This window comes from Engystomops pustulosus, chromosome 1 (genome assembly GCF_040894005.1).
Source record: "Engystomops pustulosus chromosome 1, aEngPut4.maternal, whole genome shotgun sequence".
Taxonomy (NCBI): Eukaryota; Metazoa; Chordata; class Amphibia; order Anura; family Leptodactylidae; genus Engystomops; species Engystomops pustulosus.
In genome coordinates this window covers 154,336,839-154,350,752 of record NC_092411.1, presented here as the reverse complement: position 1 = coordinate 154,350,752, position 13,914 = coordinate 154,336,839, and the positions used below count along the sequence as shown (strand labels likewise).

Here is a 13,914-nt window from a genome sequence, read left to right as displayed (position 1 = left end):
GGCAGGTGAGTCTCGGCATGGATCATGACAAAAACCTTTTTAGTTGCATATATATATTTCAATGTGTTTCTTGTGTGGCTATGAACTAATAAAAGTGATTTATTATCATAAGTAACAATTTTGTATTTCATTGGGTGTGCAGAGTGCAATTGTATCCTTGTTTTTGTTGCTGATGAGATATACATAGACTACATGACTTAAACACCCCTGAATCAATAAAAGCACATTCTACTACAGCAATCTAAACCTCCGGGGTGGAAAAAAAGAGGGTTCTCTATAGATCAAATATGCAGGGCAGCAACATGGTCTAATTCACTGACATTTGCAAAAGACTATCATCTGGACATCTCCTCTTCACGCGTTTTGAGAGAGAGGTTCTCTAGGCAGAGGTCCCTCCCTTAACATATTAATCTGGTAAATCTCTAGGTGGGCCGTCATGGGGTAGGTGTAGAAATGGGTAAATAGTCTTACCAGCAATTCTGTTTCCATGAATCCACCATCACAGCCATATATTCCCAGACCTATTTTCTCATCTTTGATTATATTTTGTAGCTCTTCTACCTGTCGGACCTCCGGAAGGTTATTTTGAAGACGCTTGCCGTAGGCTGCAAGGGAGGGGCTTTATTCCTTTTTTGCAACTTACAAAAGGTCAAGGTGCATCCTCGAGGTGGGCTGTCATGGTGGACTCATGGAAGCAGAAATACTGGCAAGACAAATTCACCATTTCTTTTTAGTACCTATTGGTAGTACATGTTTGTTTATTTTATGAATACAAATTTTGAAAACCACACATGCTCCTCATTTATTACCATTTACACCTCAATATTAGACATATCAATATTGTGCCCCGTTTGAAACAGATGAAAAACCTTAGCCTCAGAAATCAGGATGCAATATGAAAGCAAAACAAATAACAATGATATTCATAAAGTATGCAGAATTTCACACAGAGAACAGATGCATATAAACATTTATTTCTTCATAACAAAATTATTTTTTTTACTTACAAATAAGAAAAAGTAAACATATAAAGTTCTTTGACAAAAAAAGTTAACAAAAATATGTACAAATAAGAAAGTCAGGATATAGGTTTATTATTCCAGTAAAAGTAATGTGCAAAAACAGCTTGAAATCCTTACTCGTGTATTGGCAGGTAACATCTATAAATCAGAGCCAACTCAATGATGTTTATATATAGATCACCAACATGTACAAGTTTTCCAGAAGAAAGGAGGTATGGCACATAAGGTTTGTGGTCCCTAGCGTGTACATTATATATAAACAGGCATTATCGGACTTGAGGATCTGTCAAGTACAAAATACAGAATGACGGCGCATTTCATTATTGTTGTGCCACTGATCGGTTTGTCTTTTTATATCCATCATCCTGGATGGATTCCTAATGTAAATGTGGATTATACTAGTCAAGGGGGCAGCTTTCTCTGAGTTACCACACAATTGGCAAACGGCATAATTATTCACGATAATGAAATGAGAGATGTCATTCAGCATCTTATATTTGGTAACAGAAGCTCACAACAAATCTAGCAACGGAAAATCTTAAAAGAAGTTTTGAGCACACTCACACATTAACTCAAACACCAGTGCTGGTTTCACATTTACAAAAAAGATCTGTACATGGAGACGTGCCAATCCATGGAAAAACCATGGGACATGTTCGAACATTTTCAATGGATTGTAGAGAGCATGCTGTTATCACATAAACATGAACTGGATAAAAACTGGGATGTGATAAGGAAACTGGGTCTGAAGAACGGAATCCAAATGCTCCAAGGGGGTCAGGAAAACAAAATTGTATTAAATACTGCAGAGTATAGGAGAATAACAGTACTTGTCATCTCTCCTAATGCCTCAGGTCTTGCTTCCTGTGGAAATTCCTTATAGACAATGAACTCTCAGCCAAAGACAAGCTGAAGTGGGTCAACACTGTGGCCTGGGACTGGCTGAACATCCATTTTCTGTGAAAGCACAGGTGGCTTGGCAATCATAGGAGCTGAACAGAACTACCAATATTTTTTATGCCCTGCTGATCAGTATTTAATATAATTTATTTCACATTAAAGGTCTGAATCCAGTAGCATGAGATTAAAGCTGTGAATCAGTCACATTCCACAAAGCTATTTTCTTGATTCCTTTTTTATTTTAGCCTCCAACAGCTTCGATCTCTTCTTTTCCAATATTTGCTCTTCAAAGATTCTTCTTTCTCTGAACAAAAAATAAAACATGTAAAATATCATAAGCATAACTGTCACTCTAACGGTGGATGGGAGTTCTTATGAGCCATGGGGTTCCCTGCTGGCAGACCTTCCCCATCCATCAGATTATTATTCCCTATGCAGTGTATAATTTGTATAATCTCTTGGCATTTCATAGTATATAAGGCTGGAAAAAGGCGCAAGTCCATAAAGTCCAACCTTTAAGAATTAAATAAATGTTTTATCCCCATAACACCTAATATTTTTTCTCTCCAGAAAGGCATCCAGGCCTCTCTTGAACATGTACATAGAGTCCACCATAACAACCTCCTGCGGCAGAGAGTTCCATAGTCTCACTGCTCTTACAGTAAAGAACCTTTGGCTATGGCTATGGTAGAATTGCCTCTCCTGTTGGCGTAGAGGATGTCCCCTTGTCCTGGTCACAGGTCTAGGTATAAAAAGATCTTTGGAGAGATCCTGGTACTGTCCGTTCAGGTATTTGTACATTGTAATGAGGTCTCCCCTCAGTCGTCTATTTTCTAAACTGAATAATCCCAAATTTTGTAATCTGTCATTGTATTCTAATCCCCCCATTCCCCTAATAATCCTGGTTGCTCTCTTCTGCACCCATTCCAGCTCTACTATATCCTTTTTATACACTGGTGCCCAAAACTGTACACAATATTCCATGTGTGGTCTGACCAGGGATTTGTATAAGGGCAAAACTAAGTCTTTATCATGAGAATCTATTCCTCTCTTGATACATCCCATCATTTTATTTGCTTTAGCAGCTGCCGCCTGGCTCTGGTCACTAAAATTAAGTTTACCATCCACCAATACCCCCAAGTCATTTTCAGCTCCAGTTTTACCAAGTAATTGACTGTTTAGGACATAATTATACTTTTTGTTTCCATGGCCCAAGTGCATAACTTTACATTTATCTACATTAAACCTCATCAACCATTTCTCTGCCCACTCCTCAAGCTTCCACAAATCCCTCTGTAATGCTAAACTATCGACCTCAGTATTTATTACCGTATATACTCGAGTATAAGCCGACCCAAGTATAAGCCGAGGCCCCTAATTTTACCACAAAAACCTGGTAAAACCTATATATTTTTTACTCGAGTATAAGCCGAGTTTGGGTTTTCAGCACAATTTTTTGTGCTGAAAAACTAGGCTTATACTCGAGTATATAAGGTACTTTACACAGCTTAGTATCATCTGCAAATATTGAAACTTGACTGTGTAAACCCACAACAAGGTCATTAATAAAAATATTAAAAAGAAGTGGCCCCAATACCTCTGTGGCACTCCACTGGTAACGTCAACCCAATCTGAGAATGTGCCATTAATGACCACCCTCTGTTTTCTATCACTAAGCCAATTACTTACCCAAATACACAGATTTTCTCCTATTCCCAGCGGTCTCGTTTTATATACCAACCGTTTATGTGGCACGGTGTCAAATGCCTTTGAAAAGTCCAGATATACAACAACCACAGCGTCCCCCAGATCCAGTCTTGAACTTACCTCCTCGTAGAAACCAATCAGATTAGTCTGACAGGACCGATCTCTCATAAACCCATGCTGACGCTGGGTTATAAGGTTGTGCACAGTGAGATACTCGAGGACAGCATCTCTAACAAACCCCTCAAATATTTTCCCCACCACAGAAGTTAGACTCATGGGTCTGTAATTTCCAGGCTCGCCATTTGATCCTTTTTTGTATATTGGTACCACATTTGCTATGCGCCAGTCCTGTGGAACATAACCAGTCCTCAGTGAATCTTCAAATATTAAAAATAACAGTCTGTCTATCACGGTTCATAGTTCATGCAGAACCCAGGGGTGTATGCCATCTGGCCCCGGTGATTTATCTGTCTTAGTGGTTGCGAGGCGGCGTCGTACCTCTTCCTGGGTTAAACTGTTGACATTCCAAAGAGAACTTACATTATTCCTCATTGTGTCTTCCACCAGGGGATTTTCCTGGGTAAAGACAGTTGAGAAGGCGACATTCAGTAGATTGGCCCTTTCCTCATCTCCTTCCACCATGACCCCCATGTTATTTCTAAGGGGACCCACACTCTCTGTTTTTAGTTTCTTATCATTTATATACTTGAAAAATAATTTGGGATTATTTTTGCTCTCCCTGGCAATTTTTCTCTATTTTTGCGGCCTTTATCTGCTTTTTACAGGATTTATTTTTCTCTCTATAATCCTGTAATGCCTCATCGCTACCTTCACGTTTTAGCACCTTAAACGCCTTTTCTTTCTCGCTTATTGCTTTCCTTACAAGACTAGTTAGCCACATTAGCTTTTTCTTGTTCCTCTTATGCTTTTTCCCATAAGGTATGTGTTTCTCACAGGATTTTTTCAGAATATATGAGAAAAAGTCCCATTTTTTTTGGGGGGGGGGGGGGCTTTTGTCTTTGAGAACATTATCCCAGTCTATGCCTTTAAGGTCTTCCCTTAGTTGCTGAAAATTTGCCCTCCTGAAGTTTAGAGTGTTGGTTGCCCGTTCCCTAACGTTCTTAGTAAAGCGTAATACAAAATCAATGATATTATGATCACTATTCCCCAGGTTCCCCCCAACCTGTAGTTTTGCTACCCTATCAGGTCTGTTGGTAAGGATAAGGTCCAGCAGTGCCCCCCCTCTTGTTGGCGCCAGGACTATTTGCGACAGGTAATTGTCTTTTGTTGTTGACAAGAACCTGCTGCCTTTGAAGGACCTGCATGTTTCTGCCCCCCAGTCAATATCTGGGTAATTGAAGTCCCCCATGATAAGTACTTCATCATGCTTTGAAGCCGCATCCATTTCACTTATCAGCATTTCCTCTGCTGCCTCCAACATATTTGGAGCCTTATAACAAACCCCTAGTAATATTTTATTATTCTTTTTCCCTCCCCTTTTCTCCACCCATAGGGACTCCACATTTGCATTTGCGTTACTGATGTCATCTCGCAAGACAGGCTTGAGGCAAGAATTCACATATAAACATACCCCTCCCCCTTTTTTATTTATACGATCCTTTCTAGAAAGACTATAACCATCTAAAGTAAAAGCCCAGTCATAGCTACTGCCCAGCCATGTCTCGCTGATACCCACTATATCATATTTCCGCTCCAACATCAAGAGTTCCAGTTCCTCCATTTTGTTTGTGAGGCTTCTGGCATTTGTGTACATACACTTTATATGGTTTTCCCTGTCCGTATTCCTTTTGTTCTTATTCCCCAATCTCATTCCAGCCCCCCTTCCTACCCCATGGACTATGACTCTTCCCAGCTCTGTATCTACACCGTCTATTTGCACTGCACAAGTGTAGTTGCCCTCCCCCCAGGTCTCTAGTTTAAACACTCCTCCAACCTTCTAGCCATTTTTTCCCCCAAAACAGCTGCACCCTCCCCATTGAGGTGCAGCCCATCCCTACTGTAGAGCCTGTAGCCGACAGAAAAGTCAGCCCAGTTCTCCATGAACCCAAAACCCTCCTTCCTACACCAACTTTTGAGCCACTTATTTACCTCCCTGATCTCCCGCTGCCTTTCTGGTATGGCACGTGGTACAGGTAGTATTTCTGAGAAAACTACCTTTGAGGTCCTTGCCCTGAGCTTATGGCCTAAATCCCTGAAATCATTTTTAAGGACCTTCCACCTACCTCTTACTTTGTCATTAGTGCCAATGTGGACCATGACTGCTGGTTCCTCACCAGCCCTTCCCAGTAATCCGTCAACCCGATCCGCAACATGCCGAACCCGAGCACCCGGCAAACAATACACTGTTCGTTATGCATGGTCTTTGTGACAGATTGCCCTGTGTGTTCCCCTAATAATCGAATCTCTGACCTTGCCTGTGCTCCCATTACCCTTCTTACTGGAGCAGACAGTCCCCTGGTTGCTAGAGGCCACGTCTTGCTGCAGCATTGCTACCCCAGAGCTGATATCCCCCACATCCGCCAGCCTGGCAAACTTATTGGGGTGCACCAGATCAGGACTAGACTCCCTACAACTCTTCCCTCTACCCCGCCTTCTACATGTTACCCAACTAGCTGCCCCCTCACTCTGCACCTCCATACTTCCCTCCCCACACCCATCTTCCCCAGAGAGTTTGTGCTCTAGGAGCAGCAAACTTCGCTCCATATTGTCAATTGCCCGCAGCCTTGAAACTTGCTCATTTAGATCCAGAATCTGGGCTTCCAGATGAGCAATTTTCACACATCCCACACAGCAGTATTCCCCCTCGAACGGCTGTTCAAGGAAAGCATACATGGCCACTTATGGAGTCCATTGTTCTAATGAGGATTACAATAGAAATATGCACGGAAAGAAGAATTTACAGTCAAAGTAGCACAAAATACAGCAGTTACCTGCTAAAGTCCCTCAAACTTAAGTCCCTTAAAGTAAGTCACACTTAGGACTCTGCACACTCGCCACCAAGCTCCCACACTCGCTTTTCTGATGCTTTTTTGCTTTTGTGCCACAAAACTCTGCTGAGCTCACTGCAACAAGATCTGGCTGCAAACCTTTTATTACCTTTTAGTGATAGAAGGTCCCTTTCGGTATTTTTGTTCAGCTTCTTCATAGCTCACTTTTTCTGTGGCGGCAATTGCAAAAATGACAGCCTAAGAAAAATTTAAATAAAAATATAAAAAGCAAAACATTAGTCAACTAGATTTTTACTGTGGTTTGATCATATCAGAGACCAGCAAAAATCACTCATACTGTAGCCTGGCCAAATATGCATGGTTTCAATGTGTAATGGATGCATAGTAATATGTGTTTTTTCCTGCACAACTACGTGCATCCTGTACGTGTGAAGTTATTCTTAATGTTGATGTAAAAAAGTAAAAGATGGGTACAGTATAATTATAGCAACGACAATGATGAGAACAACCATGGTAATAATTACACAATGACCCCTCACATACAAGAGATCCCTGTATGAAATGTGTACAACACACCACACCACTCTAATAGGTTAAAAAATGTGCGCTAAACCAGCAGGTGTGGCTTGAGAACATTTATGAAAAGGAAAATAATAATTCTCATATATCCCCCCCCCCTCAAAAGTATCAGTGCTCTTCTCTATTGCAGCTGTGCATGGTCCAAAAGCCAGCAGACGTGATGATGTCATTACATCACGCCTGTCCGCTTCAGGGCTGCGCACAGCTGCTGGGGAACAGGGAAAAGGGAGCATAAAAAATGGAGGGAAACAAGGCATTAGATAAGGGTGCTGGAGAAATGAGCATATAAGGGGGGGGGGGGGGGTTACAGTAAGTGCATGCCATTTCAACCCTTCCACCACTTATAAGTGAGGGGCTCTAGTGAGGGACTTTATAAATGGGGGATACAGAAAAGGGTCATTATAAGCGTAGAGGGGGCGTCACTAAAAGGGCCATTATATAGCATAATTGACCATATTATCAGGGCACACAAATGGTGAGGTTCAGTGGGGTGGGTTTAAATAAGGTTTGGGATTGAAAATTTACTTTTTTTTGGAACATAATTTATAGGTGAACTCCTCTTTCTGTAAAGTGTTACCTAAAAGTGAGAGACTGGCTTGGTGTTTACATAGAGTACCATCTCTACCTGACAATACTGTCATGCTACGACTTGGTAAGTTATCAGCTGTATATTTTACTTATACACACACATTTTTAAAAAATCAGCTAGGAGTAAAACTCATTACAATTTACCTCAGGGATCAAAACTTCAAAGATAAACTGTGTGTGATCTCCAAGCGTTAGCATTTTAGTTGCACTGCTCATTTTCTTGCAGAGGGTTTGCAGGTAGCCCACCATGAGCTCTATCTGGTCTTCATCCTCAATGTATGTTTCTAGGCAGTTCAAGCGCCGGTTTGATGACTGAAACCTTTTTAACCATTGTGACTTTTTATTCCCTGATAGGATGTCCAGTAGGTGATTTTCTGCCTCTTTGGCATTCACAATAAACTCTACCAGCTTTTCATTTGCGCGGTCCCTTGCTGCCCGGGCTCGATCTGGCAGGAGCTTTCGGTTGTTCTTCGACTTACTGCTAGTCACCTCCTCTTGAGCTTCTGCTACTTCTGAGCTCACCACAGGGAAAATGACTTCTGTTTTGCCATTTGCTAGTTCTCTTCGTACAGGCAAACCTAAAGAACACAACACGCTTATTACAACATGTACAAACATACCTTCTACCTAGTATTGAGGTAGTGTTTATGTGGCCATATTTGGAGATAAAAAGGCTGATTCATAAACCAAGGTTAGCAGCACGCCTTTACAAACAAGGAGCGATTTGGGACTCAAAATCAAACTACAAGCCCTTGTGGTTTAGTGTCCCAAATGGCTTTGTTATACGTCAATTTCTGGCCAAATTACAAAAACAAAAACTTTATCTAGAGCGAAGTCTGATATTTCTGCTGCACTCTGGGCCAACACTGTAATTCAATAAAGTGTTGTACACCCCAGCCATTGCTCATGTACCATAACTGTGGATCGTGTATTACGCCAACTTAATTCATTGGCACAGGTGCAATGGCTCCAGAGCGCTATATTATTTATATATTATATATATATATATATTTTTTTTTTATTACGGACATAGATGTGCAATTACACTGATACCATATTCCTATATTTTGAAACATTTTTTTTTATAAATGTTGCAGAATAAAAAATTACATGGGCATTCCCAATTATCGCTCTCTGTATGTTAACAGGAAGTGTCCCCAGAAGTTTGAGCTCATCTGGTCCAGATGGTGTATGAATCCCCATACTGCTATATAAATCCATCAGGTCTTTATGTAACACCTTGATTAAAGAGATTGTGTGTCTTGGTATGTATGTGTGAGTGTCTGATTGTCCGGCGTCGTAGCTAATGATTGTTCTATCAATTGGACTGGCTACAAGACCTTACCTCTTTGAAGTTTGTACAATATACCATGTGCATTTCATGGCAAATGTAGTACACTGAATGTTACCTTCTCATGATACTTCCTACTCCTGCAATGTGGTGATGAATGTGCAAAAGCCAGTACGCTTGGTATTTAATTGTTGTTTATTGTACAGGCGGTCCCCTACTTAAGAACACCTGACTTACAGACGACACATGGTTACAAACGGCCCTCTGGATGTTGGTAATTTTCTGTACTTTAGCCCTAGGCTACAATAATCAGCTATAACAGTTATCACATGTGTCTGTAATAAAGCTTTAGTGTTAATCCTGAGTCTTATGACAATCCAACATTTTTAAAATCCAATTGTCACAGAGACCAAAAAATTTTTTGACTCTGATTACAATAATAAAGTATACAGTTCCGACTTACATACAAATTCAACTTAAGAACAAACGTGCAGAAGCTATCTATTACGTAGCCCGGGGACTGCCTGTATTTGTACAGAAATGTAAAACTTGCAAAAATAAAATCTTAAAAAAAAAATAAAAAAATTATGTGGGCGCCACCAGATTGGATACGATCACGAGGGTTCGATTGTTTGCCATAACAGCCTCAGGTCTTCCAAAGACCTGAAGCTGTCTGGGTTTAAAAGATTCATTAGAATGTGCAATTTGCACATTGTAATGAATGAGAAGGAAACTCTCCATAGTAGGATCAATCAGACCCTAGGGCAGTGATGGGCAACCTTTTGAGCTTGGTGTGTCAAAATAACTCGGGTGGTGTGTCACCTTGACAAAAAAAAAAACATAATTTTGTGATATTTATAGTTTAAATAAATATGTATACTATTTAACTTCTAGGGTACTTTAACTGTAGGTTGTCTGATTGATCCTACCATGTACTGCCATTCTACAGTATGGCAGTATATGGGGATTTTCCCAATCAGCTATTACTATGTGCAAATCACACATTGTAATAGATTGGTTACAATCAGACAGGTGTGGAAATGCTTAGTAAGCTGTGAACTTTCAGTCATGAAAGTTCACAGGTTATAGCGAGGGCGCAGGCGCCGCTGTCTGCATCTCCCTTATGCCCTCAAGGCACTGATGACTGTCTTCTATCATACAGTGCACTGACCTTACTTACTATATGATGAGAGTGGTTGTCCTCCCTTGCCCCTGTTGTGGAGATGGTCAGTGTAGAGGAGGCAGCTGCTGGGATATCACACAAGGCAGCAGCGATGTGACCTCTGACTGTGCTGCCATCCTCCCCCCACCACAACTATCAGGAGCTGCAGAGGAGCCTCCTGGGTGTATGGCCGGGTCACCTCTCCTGCTGTGCCCCATGCTGATACCTGTTCTGACTGGAGACACTAGGCACAGCTCACAAATGGGGAGAGGTCGGCCCGGGGAGGAGGAGGGGGGAGTGCTGGAAGCTCAGTGCAATCTCTCAGCCTCCCGGCTACTGCACCTGGTCATGTAGGATGAAACTTAACTCTAAGGCAGCCGCGTGTCAGTGAAAATGGCTACCTGTGTCAGCACTGACACGTGTGTCATAGGTTAGCCATCACTGCCCTAGGGGGTCTGAAAAATAGTAAAAAAATAAGAAGTTGAATTAAAAATCACCCTCTATTCCCTAGAACTGACATTAAAAAAAAAAAGTAAAAATCATAAACATGTTGGGTATTGCCGCTTCCCAAAATATAGTAACTGTTATTCTCGATGTTTAACCCCATAACGGAATATAGCGCTCACCGTTGAAAATATATTTTAATTGGCTATTTTGAAAAAAGTAAATATTCAATAAAAAGTGATCAAAAGGCTGTACAGTCTTAAAAATGGTAGGATTGAAAACGGCCTTAATAGTGGCAAAAAATTGACACCATACAGCTCCATAGACCAATGTATGAAAAAGTTATCAGCACCAGAAGATGGTAAAATGAAGAATATTGGGGCCCATTTACTTACCCGGTCTCTCGACGACTATGCACTAAGATTGTGCGCCCGATATCCTGCGTGTGGCGCTCCCCGCTCAGGTCCGACAGAGTTCACCTTATTCGTCCTGGTGTATGCAAGTGCATTGGATGCGACAAAGTTTGAATCTTAAATCCCGCGCTCGGTCCAAATCAGTCGGATCGTCCAACGCCCCCCCCCCATTTCTGTTGCATGAAAGCCGGTGCACCTGCACCAAAATCCAATCGCGTGCGACACGATCCCCTGCTAAATCCCGGTCACAGCGGCACAAATCCTGAAAATGTCGGGAAGTCCGCGGATCCCTAGTAGATAAGCCCCATTTTTTTTTTTTGTACAGGTTTACATTTTTTTTAAATGTATGAAAACATTATAAAACCTATACAAATTTGGTATCTCTGTGATTGCACCGACCCAAAAAATGAAGTAGACATGTCATTTGGGGTGCACAGTGAAATCTATAAAATCCAAGCCCACAAGAAAATGGCGCAAATGCAGTTTTTTTTCACCATTTTCACTGCATTTGGTATTATTTCCCACTTCCCAGTACACGGCATGGAATATTAAATAACGTCACTATGAAGTGCAATTTGTTACGCAGAAAATAAGCCCATACACAGCTCTTTACATGGAAAAATAAAGTTATAGATTTTTGAAGGTGGGGAGTAAACAATGGAAATGCGAAAATAAAAGGGCCTTGGTGGGAGGGGGTTAATTCTAAACAAGTAGTAAAAAAAAAAAAATTACACACATTTTAGGGGGAGAAAGTCACTTACTAATATCTGCAGTGCAGTAATCTATAAAAGACCCAGAAAAGGAACCACAGCCTGTAATAGTAGATGGAGAAAAGTTATACGCCAATAAGTACCGGAGCTTTCATCATTCAACAGTTTCTCTGTGGAAAGTATTTTATGCATTAAATATATGATAGATATGGTAGATAAAATATGTGTGCACATAAAAAAACATTATGCTATACATCCTTTACACAGATGGTACTCAAGCAAACAAAAATAAAGTAAAAAGGTTTACACTACCGCAATGGAAGAGAATACTGTAATAGACAACCAATACAAATAGTAAACAGAAGCCCTGAAAGAGGACCTGTCACCAGATTTTCACCACCCTGACTAACAATGCCTGGTGATAAAGGGTTACAAGTCCACCCCCATATCACCTAAAATTAGCTGCCAGTGGGGCTCTGTACCCTAATTACAGACGTTTCTGATATGCAAATTAGCTTTTGTGACTCATGTCTGGTGTTTGTGACTTTTCTCCTCTCCTAGGCTGACAGAGAGCCACACCCCATTATTCTGACTGACAACTCTGTGCCTCTTCAAATCACTGCTCTGCCTCCTTGTACTTGGGGACAGTCTGCTAATATTCAACTACAGACATATAAAGCTCTATGTACAGATGGGAAATATTGTGTCAATTTTTTTTCACACAGTGCCTTGTGTTACATTCATGACATGTGACCAGTAAATTCATCGCAGGTCCTTCAGCCTTCTAAGAATAGCAAACTGGATCCCATTGTATGTGATTAAAAGAAATCACAGCAGAGAGGAGTAGAAGTCAATGGAGGCTGCTGTGACTTCATGTGGTCAGATACATGCATGGTGTACAGTTTGCTATTGTTAAGAGGCTAAGGACCTGAGATGATGTCATCCTGGTCACATGACATAACCTGTGACCAGTAAAAAGGCAGAAGGCATGAGGAGGATTAAATAGGAGGGGCCGGATGAGCAGGACGCGCCTCCACTGATGCCAGGTAATATAAAACAAAAGGTGATTTATGAGGATTTGCAAATATGGTGACAGGTACCCTTAAAGTCACCTTAATTTTCTTATTCAAGGTTACATGAGATTATTTTGTTATGTTTAGGAGTAGGACCCAACACTTCTACATTGTATATTTGCTCTCTTTAAGGCTACACTAAATCATAAACCACTCCACTATTAAACACAGCTGAAGTGTGCGTATGTATGCATGCACGTAGTCCATCCCATTTAGCAAGAGATCTACAAATCAATATTTACCTAGTTATTAAAATCTCCATATAGACATTGCCCCAGGGGGGTTACAACCAATAACCAATGAAAATCTGAGTAGGAGAAAGGAACTCACCCAAGCGGATTCTGTAGTCAGAAATAAGTGCGTCACACCAATCAATGGACTTGCCATAGTCTTTACGAGCATCTGCCTTAGATTAAAAAAAAGGAAAAAAAAAAGCCCCAGAAATTTTTTAATTCAGAAGTTAGAAGTGATTGTGTAATAACTTGTGTAACAATCACAAACCATATTACAAATGCATTTTGGGATGCATTTTGAATAGCATTGTGTGAACACGGCCTAAAAGTTTGTAGAAAACACAAGATAGAGGTTCTCAACACACTTGTATACCCCGACTGACACACCCCAGATGTCTACAAAGTCCTCACACTGTCCTTTAAATGGATTCCCTTGTATTTTATTTTTTATTGTTCTCCTGCCCCAAGGGTTACATATTTTTCCTTTCTAAACCTAGATGTTGTTATGTATTGCTTTGTCTTTGCAAATTTCAGAGATTTTTATTTTAAATAAACCTTTCAATGAAAATGCATTCCGTTCTGCAGCAACATGTTATAGAGAAGGAGGAGCCAAGTTGACTGTACACATTGACTGTCCTATCTGTAGGCACGATGTTATAAAGCAGGAGGTGCTAAGTAGATTAGCTATTTGAAGGTAGCAAGTTCTAGAGAAGGAGGATCTTTGCTCAGCACCTCCTACTCAATATTATGCATTATGCACCTCATACAGCATTTTCCTGGAGACCGGTTCACAACAAATACATATATGTACATTGTTGTGGAG

General features: G+C 40.8%; 1 protein-coding gene across 4 annotated transcripts in view; it reads right to left on the bottom strand.

The window, feature by feature from the left end:
• Positions 1 to 872: 872 nt before the first annotated feature.
• Positions 873 to 13,914, bottom strand: part of PWWP3A (PWWP domain containing 3A, DNA repair factor) — a 38,038-nt gene continuing 24,996 nt past the window's right edge. For all 4 annotated transcript variants that reach the window (XM_072111852.1, XM_072111843.1, XM_072111833.1 and 1 more), the window contains exons 8-12: positions 13,189 to 13,264; positions 11,837 to 11,887; positions 7,910 to 8,343; positions 6,747 to 6,835; positions 873 to 2,226 (exon numbers count right to left, since the gene is read on the bottom strand). In XM_072111852.1, coding sequence (XP_071967953.1) covers positions 2,139 to 2,226; positions 6,747 to 6,835; positions 7,910 to 8,343; positions 11,837 to 11,887; positions 13,189 to 13,264 — 738 coding nt within the window. In that variant the 3' untranslated portion in view covers positions 873 to 2,138. The remainder of the gene's footprint in view (positions 2,227 to 6,746; positions 6,836 to 7,909; positions 8,344 to 11,836; positions 11,888 to 13,188; positions 13,265 to 13,914) is intronic.